Source organism: Chamaea fasciata, unplaced genomic scaffold (assembly GCF_029207755.1).
Source record: "Chamaea fasciata isolate MVZ Bird 193981 ecotype frontalis unplaced genomic scaffold, bChaFas1.0.hap1 SCAF_25, whole genome shotgun sequence".
Lineage (NCBI taxonomy): Eukaryota > Metazoa > Chordata > Aves > Passeriformes > Sylviidae > Chamaea > Chamaea fasciata.
The window spans coordinates 4,625,703-4,643,989 of record NW_027094110.1 but is presented as its reverse complement, the minus strand read 5'-3'; the positions used below and the strand labels follow the sequence as shown (position 1 = coordinate 4,643,989).

General features: G+C 53.3%; 1 protein-coding gene and 1 long non-coding RNA gene across 2 annotated transcripts; one reads left to right on the top strand and one right to left on the bottom strand.

Annotated features, from left to right (window-relative positions):
* The first annotated feature begins 2,659 nt into the window (after positions 1-2,659).
* On the top strand, positions 2,660-3,330 carry LOC136301225 (uncharacterized). The gene is made up of 3 exons (XR_010723815.1): positions 2,660-2,705; positions 2,827-2,920; positions 3,005-3,330. It is a non-coding gene; the product is annotated as an uncharacterized lncRNA (long non-coding RNA).
* Positions 3,331-3,593: 263 nt separating this feature from the next.
* PNPLA1 (patatin like phospholipase domain containing 1) lies at positions 3,594-11,711 on the bottom strand. The gene is made up of 8 exons (XM_066204131.1): positions 11,510-11,711; positions 8,453-8,685; positions 6,949-7,014; positions 5,377-5,589; positions 4,903-4,963; positions 4,683-4,823; positions 4,334-4,427; positions 3,594-4,068 (listed from the first exon to the last, which is right to left on the bottom strand). The coding sequence occupies exons 1-8, from the start codon at positions 11,709-11,711 to the stop codon at positions 3,951-3,953; spliced, it is 1,128 nt and encodes a 375-aa protein (XP_066060228.1). The 3' UTR covers positions 3,594-3,950.
* Between the last annotated feature and the right edge of the window lie 6,576 nt (positions 11,712-18,287).

Here is an 18,287-nt window from a genome sequence, read left to right as displayed (position 1 = left end):
AATCAAGCCTCATTTGTAAGGCCAGAGAGCAAGCAAGGGGTGAGTCCAGGCTCTCAATCTCCAGAGCAGAAGCACATCAGATTTTCTGGTTCTGGGAAGGAGAAGCCCTACTGATGAAGGCCAGGAAAAGGCTCTTTCCCTGTCTGTCTGTGCAATGCTAGAATATCATTGATGCTGCCAAAGCAGCAGGGGGATAAACTTGTCAACAACTTGCACCTGATTTCTTGAACAAGCGACATTTCCTGAGGACAAGTGTCTGGAGCCTGCAGTCCCACCAGGCTCGGGCTGCATTAGCAGGTTATCCACAAGGACTTGCCTCTTATCCATGTGCCCAGCAGGACACAATTGCACAAGGAACTGCACCCTCCTTAGTAGCCAGACTGGAAACAGAGTCTGGCATAACGCACCTGCAGCCAACAGCCAGAGCCACAGGCAGGACTGGGCACGTGCTTGGCTTTGTTGGGCTCAGTTCCATGGATCAGACTCTTCCCTCTAGACCTGCAGTGGGATCCAGCTCCAGAGGGAGCTCTGCTCTCTTGGGTTCTCTCCAGACTCTCATCCCATCCACCTCAGGCTTCACATTTCTGCTGAGTTCAAAGCAAAATGAGACAAGCAACAGGACAGGGCTACAAGGGTAATATTTTGTGGATACCAAAACCTGCTGCCCTTTGGACAACAGGAGGAAGGGAAGCAGCTCTGACCAGGCATTTGAATCCAGTTTGTCCCACAGGAACTGCCAGAGGTGTCTGTCACACTGACCAAGGTGGTTTTCTTCCCTTTAGGGCCAGCTCGGCCACAGAAGAGCGTTTCTGACGCCGCTGCTGCCTTTGGCCCCACTTTATGCTTTAAAGAGGCAAGGAGCAACTTGGAAGCAGCCTGAAGGCTGAGCCTGACCTGCCCCGAGGAGCACGTGGACTGTGCCAGCAATGTCACAGCACAGGCGGGGCCACAGCCCCCACATGATTCCCATGTCTCCTAGAGGAGGCATTCCAGGCTGCTTCCATCCCGACTGGGAGCAGCTGGGGTGCCCACTTTGCTTCCTTGGGGTGAAACAAGCTCCTGCACAAGACGATTCCAATCAATGCCAAACTCTGCCTCTCTCCATTCCCTCTGGCAAAGCCTCCGTTGCCATTGGCTCCAAGCTCCTGTCTCCAAGAGGAGACAGCACCAGCTCTGCTTGCTTGAAAAGATGAGGGATTAATAAAGCAAAACCCAGCTGAATACTGAATGCTGAATCCTTAAATACTTATTTCTTGCTCATTCCTGCAGGTTTGGAGCAGGAGGGTGCTGTGCTGAAACTGTGTTAGTTTGGGGGTTCCTTGCAGACGGATTTTTGTTAAAGTTCTCAGAGTTTTTACTCATTGTTTATGATCAAGCGCCACATGGAGTAGGTGGGATACACTGGGCAGTTCAAACTGTGCTCCTGTCTGTGGCTGAGGTTTGCAGATGCATTTAGTGGATTTGGAAGTCCAATTCCTAGATGAGGCTTTTCTGGGGGGGATTTTCATGCCCATTTGAACAGGGTACCTTCCTCAGGCTGACTGAATTGGTAATATCGTGCCTGGAGGTGGGGATGGTGCTTGCAGCAGCCTGGGGAAGGAGCTGTGGGATAAGTGGGAGGGAGCAGAGGTGCAAAAGCAAATGCTGGGCTGATTGTCCCTGCCTGGGGAGGGCTGGCTGTCTCCCAGCCTTCCACTTTGCCCTGTGGCAGGAACAGCTGGATTGGAGCAGCCTGGCTTTGGCTGCAGTGCTTGAGAGGCATAAATCCATCAGTGCAGGATGCATGGAAGACAGGAGGAGACAGGATCCAATGCAAATGGGATGCATCATAATGGGCCAGAAAGTTCTAAGGGGACTGGAGCACCTTCCCTATGGAGACAGGCTGAGAAAGTTGGGGCTGTTCAGCCAGGAGAAGAGAAGGTTGTGTGGAGACCTCCCAGCCCCTGCAAGGATCTCAAGGGGCTCCAGGGAAGCTGGAGAGGGACACAAGAAGGCTCAAGGGGTTCCCACCGCCAGAGGACAGGGTTAGATGGAATATTGGGAAGGAATTCTTCTCCGTGAGGGTGGGGACGCCCTGGCACAGGGTGCCCAGAGAAGCTGTGGCTGCCCCTGGATCCCTGGAAGTGTCTAAGGCCAGGTTGGATGGGGCTTGGAGTAACCTGGGATAGGGGAAGCTATCCCTGCCTGTGGCATGGGATGGATCTAGGTGATCTTTAAGATCCCTTTTAACCCAAACCATTTCATGATTCTATGGAATAAGCATCCAGGTTTCTTTTAGCAAACTCATTCCAGAGAAACTATTCCCAGGTCACTGATTTCAACCAAACATGGCAGAACACGGGATACTGTTCTTTCACACAGCACTCCTGGTTAACTTTGAGCCTGCTTGCATCAACGCTCCCTTCAGCTGCTCCCCACATCCATTCCTGCAGTCTCCACGGGCCTTTGGATGAAACTTCCCTCTGTTCCATTTTCCTTTGTGCAATTAAACAGGCTATTTACTCTAATAAACAGCTGCTGCTGTTGGGATCCATTTGTTGCCTGTAGGGAACCAACAAACAGGGGAGACACAGCTGGGGCAAAGCCAACGCACAGCCTCTGATAGGCAGCATGGATTTGGGATAATTAAGAGCGCTACCAATTAATGCTGTGTGCAGACCAGTGACACAGGAGGTATTTGCCTGGGCCATGCTCTGTGTGTGGCTGTGAGTTACAGGCAATTGCAGGAGAAGAGCTCATGTGTTTGTGAAATGTCAGGAGATGCAGCCTGCAGGACTTGGAAATAGGGGGAATTTAATCTTTAGTTTTCTCCATCCTTCTTCTCAGCTGCAAGTTCCAGGGGGATCCAAATGCACTCCCACTTCCACAGGCAGGAGAAGAAGGGTTATGGGGAGGTGTGAAGTTCAACAATTGATAATTGGTAAAAAAACTTCAGGGAACTAAAGAAAAATAAGTTCCTGCCAACTATGATGCTCCCTAAGGCTTCTCTCTCTCTCTCTCTAAGGAACGCCTCTGGAAGTTTTTGAGTGGGAGGAAAACACTTAAAACACAGCATTTCCTGGCAACTGCCCGCCCTGGAATCTGCATTAAAGCCGGGCTGGATGCTGCTGGTGGGGAGGAGATGGAGAGGGCAGGGACAGGGCTGGGCTGTGAGGTCTGCAGGTGAAGCTGCCCCGTGGCCCCTGCAGCCTGGGCTGGGTCCAGGAGCAGCACCGGAGCTTTGCCTCTGCCACTGTCGAAAAACACGAGAGGCCTGAGCAGGGGCACTGCACTGGCAGCACTGCAGGCAGAACCAGACAGGTTCCGAAGGAAAACAAATACACCCCCAAAATTCCCTCGAGAACCAGCAGCTGTGATGGTGTGTGCCGGTGTTGCCCACCACATTGAGGCAGCGCTGGAGACGCCCAGGCCCCCCATGGGACAATCCAATCACCTCTGGGAACAAGGTGAGAGCTGAGGCAGGGTTGAGGTACTGACAGGGGTGAGCAGCCCCAGGAATGTTTGACTCCAAAGGGCTTTCTCACAGCTGAGGAGTTTGCAGCTGCCTCAGGGCGAAATCATTTCGAGTCTCTTGGGCAGCTGCACAGGTGGGAACTCACAAGCAGATTTTGATGGGATATGCCTTAAATCCCTGAGAGCTTAGTGCCAGAACATCTCTCAGGATCTTGGTGAATGTGCCTGGTGTCCTGCCAGGACAGAGCCCAGCAGATAAATATCTGGAACACGAATGTATTGCAGTAGGAAGGTGGCACTAAGCTGATTTGTAGCTTCTTTGAGATATCAAAATAATATCACAGGGATAAAAAACCAGCTACTTTTAATGTGGGTTACTCCAGATTTAGAGTTTTTAGCCACACTCAGCATCAGTGACCCAGTGGACAAGGTTCCCAAAGGTTTCCCTGCTCTGCCCCCTGCTCTCTTTATGCTGAGGGTCTGCAGCCCCCAGGCCCTCACCTCCTCCTGTCCACGGCTGTCTTAAGCAAACCAGGCACCAAGGTTTGGAGGAGCTTGTGGAGTCGTTGTACCAGGGAGCTGACACCTTCCAGCAGCCCCCACACCTTCTTCACCCTGCAATAGCAAAGTACACGGGCTGAGTTTAATGATGGCTAAAGGCAGCAAAAGGGGAGGGTGTTGATGGCGAATGCACACTGTAATAATCTTTTCCATAACCAAGAGACCCTGTGGCATTCCCTCCAGCCTCACCCGCTCTCCCTTGGATCCAAGGGAACACCAAATCCCTCCATGTGTCCCTTCAGCTGCCCCGCCACTGCCAAAGGCACAGCCCCTGGTGTGTGTGTGTCATTCCCTAAGGCCCCTGTTGGGAAGTCCTTACCCCTTCCTGAATAAGGCTGGGAGCCTGTACGGCTGCAGCAGGACCTTTGCCAGTGGGTCCTGCAGTCCATTCACCTGCTCCTTCCTCCACAAGCCTGCACCAGGAATGACAGCACAGAAGGAAATAAAGGCCAGTAATTACAAACAATGAAATAAATGCAATAACTCCTCCAGCTCAAGTAGGCACTGAAGCCCAGGCCAGAGTCCAGCTGGAGCCACTCTTACAAAGTCTCTTTGCAACAGAAATATTCACTTTAATAAACAACTCAACAATGTCCTAAATATAACACTGCTGCTCCTGAAGGCTGCACCAGCCCTAAACCCAAGCTGACCACCCCCAAATCCTCTACCTGGCAGGAAGTAAGGGGTCAGGCACTGAGGGACCCTTTTGTACAGGCCGGGATGTGTCCCATTGGGTTTTCCAGAGTCATTCTTCCCGCAGGTGCTGCCGAAGCGGAAATTGCCATCGAAGTAGTTAAAGCCAAAGGCATCTGGGAGACACAGAGAGACAGGGATGATGTTTGTCTGTGTCACACCGAGGTGCCCCTCGGGTCCTGGGGTGCCACTTACTGTTCCTGTACAGGAAAAGGGCAGTGTCCTGGTACCCCTGGGAGAAAATGTCGTTCAAGACCTGCAAGGAGAAACACTTGAGATCACTAAGGAGCCCTGACTCCGGTACTACGGGATCTATCCAAAGCTGTTTGACTGTGGAGGGTTGGGATAGCCCATTTGGGAAGGCAGCAAGCACTGGTTGGTTTCCAACCACCACCGCACCAGTCAGAGAAACACAGAATGGTCTGGGTTGGATCCTTAGGGATCACCTGGTTTTGTCAGGTCCTTTGTTGTGGACCTCATCCCAGGCTGGCCACCCAACAACAGTGTCCCTTCCCCAAAATGTACTGCAAAAACAGGGGGTGCTGCCCCCTCCCTTTGAAATCCCATTAATTAACAGCAAAGATTGAGCTGAGCCTTAAATCTGGAGAAGGCAGGAGCAGCATTAATCTTTCACCACAGCTAAGCTGGGAGGAGTGCTGGCGGGCTCACCATGGTGCTGGGTGGAAAGAGAGCGTAGCTGATCCTGCACAGGTTCTCTATGGAGATCTGGATGCTGCCATTGAAGATCTGGAAGCAGAAGAAGATGGCGGGGCAGTCGCGGGGGCAGATGTCCAGCTCTCCGGTGAACGGGGACACGGTGATCACGGGCTCCTCCAGGCTGGACACGGGCTGCAGGCCCGTGAAACCTCCGTCCACGTAGCGCTGGGGGAGCAGCAGAGCGAGGGTTGGCTTTGGGGACCTTTGATTGTCACTGAGTTGGGAGCCAGCAGCTGCACTAGTGACACTCCTGTCGTGAGCCCGTCCCAGCTTGTCCTCCCTTCCCACTTCCAACAGCGTGTTGTCCCACCTGTGCTCTTTATCCCTTTACCAGCTCCTTCCCCTGCCCTGCCTGCAGCACCCAGCCAGCTCCTCGACCAGGTGCTGTAATCCACAGCAGTTATTGAAATGGAAATATAATTATTTTCATTCACAAAGCTTTGTACAACAATTTTTGGCACTCAAGAGCCAATTCAGACATCACCGAATGCACGGTGTTGTATAACTTTCAAGTCCTGAGCTCGAGCAGTAAGTCCCCTACCTTTAATAATTGCCTGCAGACTCATGGGGGATTACTCACTGGGCAAGGAAAACGTCAGTTGCTCGATTCCAAAAGGAATTTGGATTTATCACCCACCTCAGTGGGATTGGAAGTTGCCGCTGATGGAATTAAATGTTGATGAAATAACATTGCAGAGGGGCCTCACAGAGCAATCACAGACCTGGGGATGGGTTGGGTTGGGAAGGGACCTTAAAGCTCATCCAGTGCCACGTCCTGCCATGGGCAGGGACACCTTCCACTATGCCAGGTTGCTGCAAGCCATGTGCAGCCTGGCCTTGGACACTTCCAGGGACCTTAGAAACTCTTCCAGTGCCTGAAGGGGCTCCACGAGAGTTGAAGAGGGACTTTGGACAATGGATGGAGTGGCAGGACAAGGGACAATGGCTTCCCACTGCCATTAGGTTTAGGTGGGATACTGGGAAGAAATCCCTCCCTGTGAGGGTGGTGCGACCCTGCACAAGTTGCCCAGAAAAGCTGAGGCTGCCCTAACCCTGGAGGTGGATGCACTGGAAAACACTGAGCTCCTCCTTCCCTTCCCTCAGACAAGCAGAGCATGGAAATGCTCAGGGCTGGGGGAGGATCCTCCCACGAGCTCTCGATGTCTCAGCAGTGCAAGTCAGCGCCTGAGCCAAGGGATGAACCTGCACTGCAGACAGGCCCTGCCCGGGATAGCTGGCTTGTGTCTCAAGGCCCCACTGTGGGCGTCCTCTTATCTCACTCAGACATCAACAAGATCATCCACACGCTGTCCATGGGCAAGGCAGGAGAGGGCTCGCCAGATGGCAATTCCACCCAGCTGTCATCTTAGGATGAGGTGAAGAATGAGCTGAAGGGCTTTACCATCCTCAATCAACTAAAGGAAAAGCCTGGACACACCTATCCCTCCCTGGTCAGAGGAATGTAAAGTTCAAACCCAAGAACACCCTGCTGGGAGCGTGTGTTGTAGTGGAAATATCACTCACCACTCCTCGGTAGGATGGAGGGATGAATCCACAGTAAATTGGAAGAAAGCAGCTGCAGAGGAGAGCCTGGGGAGGAGAGGGATTGCAGAAGTCAGTGTTCCTGTCAAAGGGCTTCTGGACAAAAGCTGTTGACTTGGTGCCTGAAAATCCAGCCTTGGCAAAATCTGGAACCAGGCTGTTGGTGCCACCTGGACTTTGCTGGGGACTGTGGCAAGAAAGGCTTCAAGAAAGGGAAAACATCTGATTTCATTGAAGTGGAAACACTTCTCCGGAGCAGGGCACAACACTGCGTTTTTTAATTTTATAGCTGCCAGAATTAATAGTAGTAAATCGACATGTCCATGTCCAACACTGCCCTTTGGTGGTGGCAAGCTGAATCTTTGGGGCCAATTTCTATCTTTGCAGGTTTTTGGACAAAACCAAGACACCCTCACAAGGCATCCTCACCCTGCTGGGATTTGTCAGTGGTAAAGCCACTGCTGGGGCATTTGCAACCATTTCCCACCAATCTCATCAGCTGGGAATGAGCACCCTGGGCTCCTGGGCTGCCTAGATGAGGTACCATGGGGTGAACTCCAGTATGTCCATGGAGTTTCCTTCATCTACGGTCTCCCTGGGACAAGGGATCCAGGACCTCATGGTCAGCTCTGTTAGGACTTTACCCTGGGATTTTTCCCCCAGCAGATAATTTACTGGTTAATGAGCTGCTTGTTGTTCAGCAGCAGCTTTGTTCAGCTCTTTCCTCCCAAGAAAATGCTGAGGCAACAAGGAAAACCATTGCCAGGTGGCTGAGGAGAGACCTGTGGGGAGAGCTGAGACGTCACATCAGCACTGACAGGATTCTTTGCAAAGTCATTATTAGAGCCCCAACATCAGCTGTATGAGGCTGGAAACAAACCTGCTGCTTTCTTAGCATGATTTATTCCATCCGATCCTGGAACTCAAGCCTTCCTCCCTGCCCCCAAGCTCATGGAGCCCGTTGTGGTGGGACCACGGCTCTGGCAGAGCCTCCTGACTCTCCCCATCTCGGGTAGAAAACAGTGCAGTTAAAGCCACCGACACTTGGGGTATGTCACACAGAATCATTAGGTTGGAAGAGACCTCCAAGATCATCAAGTCCAACCCAACCCCAGCCTCAACAAACCCTGGTACCAAGTGCCACATCCAGTCTTTTCTTAAACACATCCAGGGATGGTGACTCCACCACCTCCCCAGGCAGACCATTCCAATACTTTATCACCCTTTCGATAAAAAAACTTTTTCCTAATATCCAGCCTATATTCCCCATGGTGCAGCTTGGGACCATGTCTTCTCATTCTGTCAGTTGCTGCCTGGGGAAAGAGACCAACCCCCACCTGACTACAACCACCCTTCAGAAAGTTGTAGAGAGTGATCAGGTCACCTCTGAGTCTCCTTTTCTCCAGGCTAAACAACCCCAGCTCCCATGTCCATCCCAGGCAGTCAGTGGAGACCTTCCCAGAGCAGCAGAGGAAGGTCTCCCTACCTGAATGAGCTCCTCCTTGGAGCTGAACTCCGAGGCCATGACGTTCTGGCCGTCCACCACCCGTGTCAGGGAGATGTGCAGCCGCCCCGAGGCCAGCAGGTAGGAATCCTCCGGCAGCATCCGCTGCAGGACAGTCTTGAGATTGGCCAGCAGGCTGCACTTGGGAGAGAGGGGGCCCAGGATGGTTTTCCTGACTTCTGTTGCCAGTGCGAAGAAGAACTCCTTTAGGTCATCTGAAACAGAGGCATGGGAATGATGGAGACAAAGTCAATATCCCTGCTGCACTAATAGTTATATTTTAAATCCTATTTTTAACACTCCTCACAAATAAAGCTTCTTGCAGCCCCTCTATGTTACCCCAGGATGATATTGCTGTATCATCAGTGGGGGACGTTGTGGCAGGGCAGAAAGGGGGCCATGACCCCCATAATGCCCCCAAAGGATATCATATCTTTGTGTGACCCCGCTAGTGAAATCCCACCTGCACCAGAGATGGGGCCTCAAGATTCTCCTAGCTGCGATTAGGGAAAGGCTCCAGAGAGCCCCAGGCAGGGGGACACTGAGTTACCCATGACAATGTGACTTGCACAGCACTTTCCTGCCTTCCACCTCTGAGTTTCCATGTGGGCATCCCCAGGCTTCACAGGGAGGTGAGCATGAGGGACACCTCTTCTGCCCAGGGCTTTCCTGCAAGCCAAGTGTCCTGCCTCCGCATTGCTGGGATTCCCGGCTCACCCGAGCTCCCCCAGGCGACCTCCGGGGAGGTGTTAATAGCCATGACACGTGTCTGCACATCCCAGGAGCTGGGTTAGAGGAGCAGAGCCCTGGAGCCCCGGCCGAGGGCTCAGGAGACTCCAGGTTTTAAAGGTTTCACAGTGATGGGGACGAAGAGGAGTGCAGCAAACTCTGCAGGCAGCCTGATCCCATGGAGGGAATTTGGTGCCTTTGCTGACACGAGGGAATATCCCACCTGGGGGAATATCCCACCTGGGCGGTTAAACTCTTGCAGTGAAAGCTTATCCAGCACCAAAGCTGCAAAGAGCTGTCCTTGCACCCGGGTGGGCTCCCTGGGACCCCGCACCAGCACGAGGCCACGGGCCCGGCCCAGCGCCAAGGCTCTGTAGGGGCAGAGGTTTCCGTGCGGTCTCCTGGGATTGAGTGGACGGACAGACGGATTAGCAGGAGTGTCCCGAAGGCACCTGGAGCAGCACAGGCATTAAGAGGGGTTGTGAGTGTTTGAGCGGATGCTGAGGCCGCGCCGGGCAACGATTAACACTGGGCGGGTTTGCACAGAGGGGACGCTGAAAGAGCCGGACCTGCAGGAAGGTGGGGCACGCCCAGGTCACTGTCTGGCTGCTCTGTGTCCTGGGAATGGGGGAAAACATGGGAAAACTGCCCACACGCTGCCGGGCAAGAGGCGAGAGCCGAGCCCAGCTTTGCGGGCTTTGGCTCTGGACGGGGCTTTGCCTCGGAGCGAGTGAAGGATGAGCCTGGCAGCAATGTGACTGTCCCTGCCTGAACCAGCTTGGTGACAGGCATGTCCCCACGAGGTGACAGGTGGGGTCACAGAGGACAGCCTGGCTCTGGGAGCTCAGAGCTCCTCAGCCAGCCCGGGGCAGGGCACGGGCACCTGACTGCAGCACCAAACACACTCCTCACCTTCCCTTTGCCCCTATCGACCCCGCTACGAAAATGACAGAGCTCGTGTCACATTCATTTTCCTTGTTAGAAACCTGACCAGAGTCATCGCTATCCAAAGTCTCTTTTATTCCTCTGGGGAAGATATTTTGGGCACAAGATCGTCTCAGCCCCTCTGAGTGGATGGTGCCTTCCACCTCCAGGGAAGCAGATGCCCAGTTCAGGACTGGTGGCCCCAGCAAGAGCAGTTGCCAGACGTATTTTTACATCTGGACAGCCCCAGCTTCATCCATTACAACAGCAGGAGGAATCAGAAATTTTGGGGCCCTTGCTTATTTGTGGAGGAGTTCATCCCCATGTGGGCAGAAATGTTCCTTTCTGCCTTGTCTAAACATATTTGCCAATGTTTTGAATTATTTTTAGCTGCAGAAGAACAATTCCAGCATCCACCAGAAGTTTCAGGAACCGTATGTTCCCTCCCAGCTTCCTCCATCATTATTTGGTCCCTAAAACGTTCTGCCCCTCCTAAATGTCCCCATTGCTTGAAGCAGAACTTGGATCAGGCTTTAGAGCCTTAAGTCTTGTGTACACTTGTTTACACATGGGCACTAATTGGAAATATGGGAGGATGTGATTATTAAAAGTGGATTAACTACTCTGAATTAATTCTACACACGGAGGATCTTGTTGCTAGAGGGGCCTGTTTCCACATCGTTGAAAGAGGGTCAGAGGAAACCCCTTTAGCAGCAGTAAGAGGAATCCCAGCCCTGAGCTGGAGCAGGCCACTGTTCCTCCGGGAATGTTCTGCTGGCAAGCCCTGGGCTTTAGCCACAGGGAAAGGTGCACCTGGAGCTGGGAACCACACATCATCTCCCCTTGTTCTGGGAAGGTTGAGTGGGATAAGCCAAAGTGACATGCAGACAAGGCTGTCAGCTCTATGGATGCCTGTGGGACAGCCACTTGTGTCCCTTCATAGCTACACATCCCAGGAAACCTGATCCACAGGGAAAAGAGGGCTTTACATGAGCAAATCCAGCCCTTGTGGCTGCACAGACTGGCTTTGGGACACATCTCAGCAGCCCTCAGACCTCAGAACAGGAGATCTGCTCCTCCAGCAGCAGCAGGAAAAGGAGCCAATGGAATACAGGTACATCCAGCTTTCCCCCTGTAATTTCTGCCCACCAGCCGAGCCAGGGAACACTCCAGGCTGTAAGAACCGGCTTTTTCAGCTCACACCTCCCAAAACTGCCCCGCGCTGGCTGCCGAGGGTGGCAACACCTTGGCTTTCTGTAATGCCTCCTTACAGAGCTGAGGAGAGTCCCAGCAGCCCCACCACCCCTCCAGCACCCCGGGGCATCACCCCTGGGTTTGTGGAACAAAAAGAGCTCCCGGGAGGACTCGGGGCCGGGGGTTTCTTACCGAGGCCGACACCACACACGACGGCGGCGGCGATGAGCGACCCGGCCGAGGAGCCGTAGACCTTGCAGGCAGACTTGAGGAGCTCGGGAGCCAACTCCAGCAGGGACTGCACCACCCCAACCTGGTACAGGGCCAGGAAACCACTGCCCGAAAAGGAGAGCGAGAATGGGGTGCTGGAAGCCCGGAGATCCTCCACAGCCATCTCAGGATGCAGGCAGCAGGTCGGGCTCGAGGTCTCGGGTTGTCCTTCTCCACCAGGTGAACCTCAGGCTCTCTTCTCCTCTGCTGCCTCCAGGCTCATGTCTGGCTGCAGAGGAGTCCAGAAGACGGATTTTCTGCCTCCTTTTATGACAGCTCCCCAAGGCGTTGAGATTCACGAGCTATTTTAATTGCTGCCTGTGCTAAAAACAGAAATTTTCCCCTGATCAAAACAGCTCTTATAATCCTCAACCACAGCCAGCTCGGATGCTCAGGGCTGAATCAGGGCTCCCCTCTCGTGCCAACGGGTGTGCAGTGCCCCAGGAGACCTCCCAGAGAGGGTCCCGGTGTTGTTGTGCCCGTCACACTTGGAAACGTCTGTGCAAAAATTCCTCTTTGCTTCATGCTTTCTTCATCAAAGGGTGTTTTCCTAAATTGGATTCTCCATCAATCCCAGCTTAGGCACAGCTCAGTACTGAGTGAGTAAAGGCTTGTATAAGACACTTAAAGCCAGAGGGTGTTACACAAGGGGTGGATGCAGGGCGTTATGTTGGGTTAGGTTTGGAAATATTCCTCACACTTGCTCCCTGTTGGAAGGGTTTTGCCCTCCCCTGACTCTTGGATATTGTTTGCATGGAGCAAAAACCAAAGTCCTGGATTTGTTTTTCTCTCTCCTCTCAATAAGGCCTTACAGCAGCAGCATCTTACCCAAACCTGTGGTTATTGAACCAGAATCAAGCTGCCTTTGGGCTGTCTGCATTGCCTGGGGCATAGTTATAAAACCAGGGAGAAACGCAGTGGATTTCTTGTCTTCTCAGCCTTAATGATCCAGTGCTGCTGCCAACACACAGAACAAAAATTGCCATTTTAACAGATGTATTTATTAATTACTGGTAAATATTGTGTCGTTTCTGTTGTCCAAATCCATCGAGCTGCACACTGAAAGGAAACATCCCGTGGGTTAGAGTTAGGGCTGTGTATGCAACATAACGTGGGCATGTGGGTAAGGAACAAAGCTCTCCTTCCCTGTGTCCATACACCAGCCTGGCCAGGACAGGACAGGGAACCACAGCATGGTCCCAGAATCCTGATACCACCTTCGCAGTGCTGTTTCACCCCAAATTTTCATACGTTTTTCCCTGCCTTCTCCAGCCATGCCGGTGTCCCCAAGACGGGAATTGGAGCAGAATCCCCCACGCTGACATGGATAATGTCCCTGGGTTGAAGTGTCACCAGGAGCTGCCCATCAGCAGGTGGACGTTGCCTGGAACCTCCCAGGTAAGAGTCACAGCACGGCCAGGGCTGGTCTCTGGTGCTCCCTGGATGTCAGGACACACAGGAGGAGGTTGCCAGCTCCAAAATATATCTAATAATGAATGGGATTGTCGTGGAGGTGAGCAACTGCCTGTATTAGGGTTTTTAGATCCACAGCCTTACAGGAGCCCCTGATTTCTTGTCTTTCCAGTCTCTGATGTTTCTCATTATCCCCTCACTGGGTGAGTCTCCCACACACCACCAGCCTCCTGGAGATATCAAAGCTTTGATCTGTGTGATTCACGCCACTGGCTCCTCCAGCCCTTGGGAAAGCAAACCCCTTCATTTAGAAGATTTTCTTCCAGCACTGGCAAGTTCATGACAGATAAAACTATCACCTGTTGCAATGACTGGCCCAGACACGCCGGGGCACTGGAAGTGCAGAAGGTTTGTATGCTGGAATGAGTTGTTCCCATGTTCCCTGTGCATTAACTGTTCTTATTGTTTGCCTCAGGCCCCCAGGGACTCCAACAGGCTCTGTCTGCATAACGAGGATGCTCCTGCTTCACTCAGCCCTTGCACCTCCCAGCCCTGACTGCCAAGGTTTGGGAACGGTATCAGTGATCCCAGGGAGGCTGTGGGCTCACACTCCTCTGTCCACACACGGCTCTGTCCTGCACTCAGTCACAGGGGCTTCTCCAGGAGGGCCAAGGTGCCAAATCTCCCCTGCGCCCTCCCCAGCTGCCAACACCACGGCCCGGGACAGCATCCAGGAGGCATCATCCTGCCTGGCTCGGTTCCATGCTCCCGTGAGATGAAACCTTGTCATCATCCTCTTAGCGACAGCAAATTTTGCATTAATTGGCTCATTAAGTCCCGGGCTGGTTTTCTAAGCTGCCCTGCCCCCCCGGCGCTCCAAAGCAGGATTAGAGGGGAATGACGGCTGTGGAGACACAGGATCCCTGCAGCAGCCCGGGATGGTTTGGGGAGAAAGCCCCTGGCTCACGTGAGCCCTGCCTGGGCTGGGGGCTGTGCAGGGCTGTGATCAGAGCCCAGATGGTTGGTGTCTGTGATCCAGGGATTTTCGTGCAAGGCAATTGTTGTGGGAAGCCACGACAGGGTGTTTAGGGAAGGATGAAGGTAATGCCTAGAGCTGGAAACAGCTCAACCCCCTGGGACTAATAACTTGCCCTTCTTTAAAACCTTCTTAATATCTTCAGTGGTCACAGGCAATCAGGTCCCAGTTTTATAACCTGGAGATTAATCCAAGGTGCTGGAATTGCTCACGGGAAGGGACCTGGGCTCCAGAAGCCACCAGCCCTGGGGTGCTGCACTGGGGCAGCTGTGGCTGCTCCCAACCTCGTCCCACCATGCCCAGCTGGAGCAGCATCCCTGCACACTGGGTTGAGTTTTTTGGGAGCCTCTTGTGCAAGGGCCTGGGCAGTTGTGGCTCCTTGCTCCCCCAGGCTGCCCCAATGGACAGGAAAAGGTCCAGTGAGCAGAGGAGAGTGTTTGGTTCAGCTGTGGTATTGGGGATAGCACAGGAGAAGGGAATGGGAGTTTTCCTCTCTGATGTTTCACCTGGCAGGTCCATCCCACGTGCTGATGGAAGATGATATCCTCTGGGACAGAGGATATTTGACTTTCCACCGGGAAGTCAGTGAGGATACAGCCCTTTCCTGCTCCATGCAAATGCCAACCCATCCCTGGCACCACACGAGCTCAAAAGACGCAAAACAAATTGGGGCATCCTGTGACCCTGTAAGCACATCCCCAGCAGCAGCTCCCCCAGCCCTGCTCCCAGCACAGCCCCTCGGGCTCTGGGCAGGGAACGGGAATGTCCGGACTGTTGCAAACAGACGAGGGCGGTTTCAGCCTCTCCCACAGTAAAATCTCCTGGGTTGGTTCCCAGCCAAAAGGAATTGCAGTGCTGATGCTGAACTTGTTGTTGGCAGGACCCAGGAGTGGGATTTAACATTTTCCACACTCCTAATTACCCCGGGCTGAATTAAACAGAGCCCTGCAAGGTGTCCCCCCTCCCTCAGCAGGCAGTGACTCAGTCCTGTCAGACTCGGTCAAACACAGCCCTGAACGCTTTAGGAACGTGGGTCTGGCTGGGGAAGAGCTGCCTCTGTCCTGCAAGGGCTCTGCTTCCCCATTTTCATTTACTTTGGGTTTTACAAGGACCAAGAAGATCAGATCCTCTAGGACAGGAGGTGCTGGACAGAGCTGGGCTGTCACCAGCGGCCCATGGGGGATTGTCACCCCAAACATGACAGTGACCCAGACCCACACGTTTGTTTGCCACCACCATCAGCTTCAACGCTCTAGAACATCCCTCCTGCGCAATGCAAACCCCAAAACTTCACCTCCTTCACCCCAGGCCAGGTCCAACCTTGCAGAGGAGATGCTCCTGCTGCTGCCACCCCACCAAGCCCTGGCAACCCCACCCCACCCTGAGCTGCCTTAATCCATGGCCCTACTTAGGGGTCTGGGCAAAGATCAGCTGGAAACATTCCCAGTGATTAGGGTTTAAATCGCTTTGGCATTTCACATCTTAGAGCTCATAGGTGAGACCTCAGCAGCCGTAAATCCCCTCAGTGCTTGAGGATGTTACAGCTCCTGCACCACTTGGGAATGAGCTTTACCCAGTTCTTGGTGTCAGATCAGGCTGCTCTGGGTGGTAAATCTCCTTCTGCCACAAAGGGAAGGCCTGTGAATTGTCAAAATGGCAGCACAGCACTGTGTATCTGCTCTCACAGTCCTTTGTGCCACTTGGAATTTGGCTGGGAAGGAGCAGCCCACAGTAGCTGGAGCAAAGCAAACGTTATTCCATCTATAACACAACTCCCAGCAGACAAGCCTGGCTGGCATTTAGGCACCAATTTATTTGAATTTTAGATTTTTTTCTTCCCAAACTGGATTCTTGGCTGGTAGCAAACTACAGAATTATTATTACTACAAAAATTATGTTGTATATTCACAAATATATTTAGAAAAGTAGGTAAATAAATACACGTGCACAAACAGCAACAACCCCTGAGGTTCAACACAAGCACCTGGCAGGAGCTAAAATACAAATCCATGGTGAAATTTGGGCTCTGCTTGATTTACAGACTCTTCGCCCCCAGCCAGGTGGGGTTCAAGCATTTCACACTGCCGGCAGTGTCATGGGGGTTTTCCTTAAAAGATTTTAAATTCACAGCTCTGAAGTTCACCCCATGTCCAGGTCACCACCAGGGATTGTCCTCCCACGGTTAAATGTCCATCCTTGAGTTCCCCAGCACCACAGGTCCCTCGCAGCAGCCACTGTCAGTCCGGGCTGTCACAGTGGTCTGTCCTGAGCTTTTCTCTCTTCTGCTGAGACAGAAGGAAACATTCTTAGAATCATGGAATATTTCAGATCGGAGGGGACCTTTAAAGCTCATCCAGTTCCACCCCCCCTTTCATGGGCAGGGACACCTTCCACCACCCCAGGTTGCTCCATCCTCTCCTGGAACATTTCCCCAGATGGGCAGCCACAGCTTCCCGGGGCACTTGCCCTGACTTGCTGCTGGGAGCTCAGCCCCGGGGCTCCTCCTCCTCCTCACCTGGAGAATTTTGCCGTAGGGCGCCAGGGAATCGTCCAGGTAGCGGCTGCCGAAGCCCATGATCCTGTTCACTGCCTGGCTGCAGATCCCCGCCACCGTGGCCGTCAGATGGACCGTGTAGGCAAACTGGATCTCCTGGGGGTTCACGTTGGGCCTGCTGGCTGTCAGCTCCCTCTGCACGTAGGCATCAGCCAGGTTCTTGAAGGAGCTGTAGGACATGTCCCTGAAGAACACCTGCAGCCGAGCGTCCTCCCGCACCTGCGTGGGACACACGTGAGTGTAGCAATGGGTTTTTTAGGTGTGGAGCTGCTACCTATGTCCCAATAAGCATCTCCTGCAGAAAAGCTGCTTGGGGGGATTCAGGCAAAGCACTCAAGCTCACACATCCCACACGCCATGGCTAAGCTCAGCAAGGAGAGGCAAGAAGGGCCTTTGTATGAAATCAGCTCCAGTGAGGTTTATTTCATGGATTGAGGGAGATCAGGGACACAGACCAGGCCATGTGCTGTGCACAGGCCTAAATAGGGGTCAGGGACCAATGGTCTGAGGGCACAGGGGCGGTACAAGGAGCAGGAAAAGGTCGGTGACCTACAGGGAAAATGGAGCCGGCCGCCACCAATAGGGAAATAATAGGGGAAAAGAGAAACCACGAGACCCAGGGGCACGGGGAGAGGAGAGCCCGGGGCCGACCACACTGTGCAGAGAAAGGTCCTTTCTTTCAGTCCAGGCAGGGAAACTCTGTGGTGTTTCTTTCCAGGGGAGGACCCTGGGGATTGCCCCAAGGGGTTCCAGGGACCCCACAAGTGACTCAGGGAATGGCTCCGTGTGCCAGCCTGGTGCTGATGCCTTCACTCCGCACCAGGACTGCAGCTGGCGGGGACAGACAGCCAGGCACGGCCACACCCAGGCAAGGAATTAAAAGTTTCCTTGATTTTTTTCCTGCCCCGGGGAAACTGATGGTGTGGCTCTATTTGTTTTACAGCAGGGCAGAGCCTGGCCCAGATTCCCTCCGCCCCATCCAGCTGTCCACAGCTGTCTCACCTGCCTGTCCAGCTCATCTCCTGCACTCCGGAGCAGGGCAACGATTCTCCTGATGGCTTCATCTGGAGAGAGAGACATCGGGTTACCTCCAGCCCTTTGCCCAAGTCTCACACATCCAGATGCCCTGTTTAGTCCCCAGGGAAAATTCCTTGAACAATGTTTATCCATCTCCATCCTCCCAAAACCCATTTCAGCATATTGCCAAGTTATTGTTACCCTCAGCCAGCAAAAATACTCTCTTAACCTCTGAATTTTGTCTTTTGTGTGATCTCGTGGAAGGTGTCCCTGCCCATGGCAGGGGGGGCTGGAATTAGGTGTTCTTTAAAGTCCTTTCCAACCCCAAAACCAGTCTGGGATTCTGTGAATCTCCCTCTCCCCCAGTCAAACCCTGACGCTGAAAATCTCCCGCAAAGTCTTCCTCCAGTTCTGGGGGTCCGGAGAGCCCCGGGCTCAGGACTGAAGCAGGGTTGGATCCCATGCAGGGGACAAGTCTCCTTTGTTCCCAAGGCCAACACTCACCGACCCCTTCGGTGCTGGGGGGCTGCGGGGGCTCCCCACGTCCTCCTGCTCTGCCGCCCCGGCTCTCACCGTCCTGCCCGACCTCCTGGGACACTGGTGTGTAGCATCCATCGGGCTGCTCCGTCTCTGCCGGGACACAAACACAGAGCCAGAAGTGAGGATTGGTTTCGGCAGCA